Genomic DNA, 274 nt, shown 5'->3' on the forward strand with positions numbered 1-274 from the left:
CGCTGCTTCTGCAGTTGTGACAGTTGCTGCTGCTGCAGTTGCTGCTGCTGCTGCTGCAGTTGTTCTAGTTTCTGCTGCTGCAGTTAGTACTCCTGCAGTTGTTGCGGCTGCAGTTGCTGCGATTGCCGCGGCTGCAGGTGCTGCAGTTGCTGCTACTGCATTTGCTGTAGTTTGTGCTGCTGCAGCTAGTACTGCTGCAATTGCTCTAGCCGCTGCTGCTGCAGTTCTTGCAACTGCCGCTGCTGCTGCTGCTGCTGCTGCGCGCAGGTTGTCC

General features: G+C 57.3%; 1 protein-coding gene across 1 annotated transcript in view; it reads left to right on the top strand.

Moving 5' to 3' along the window:
* The window catches only part of ETH_00040820 (uncharacterized protein), a gene marked incomplete at both ends in the record, with an annotated part of 3,582 nt that overhangs the window by 1,735 nt on the left and 1,573 nt on the right, over window positions 1-274 (top strand). The window contains one exon of the mRNA XM_013374098.1: window positions 268-272. Within this exon, the coding sequence (XP_013229552.1) occupies window positions 268-272 (5 nt within the window). The remainder of the gene's footprint in view (window positions 1-267; window positions 273-274) is intronic.

The sequence above is a fragment of the Eimeria tenella genome, genomic scaffold (genome assembly GCF_000499545.2).
Source record: "Eimeria tenella Houghton genomic scaffold, Eth_scaff1907, whole genome shotgun sequence".
NCBI lineage: Eukaryota > Apicomplexa > Conoidasida > Eucoccidiorida > Eimeriidae > Eimeria > Eimeria tenella.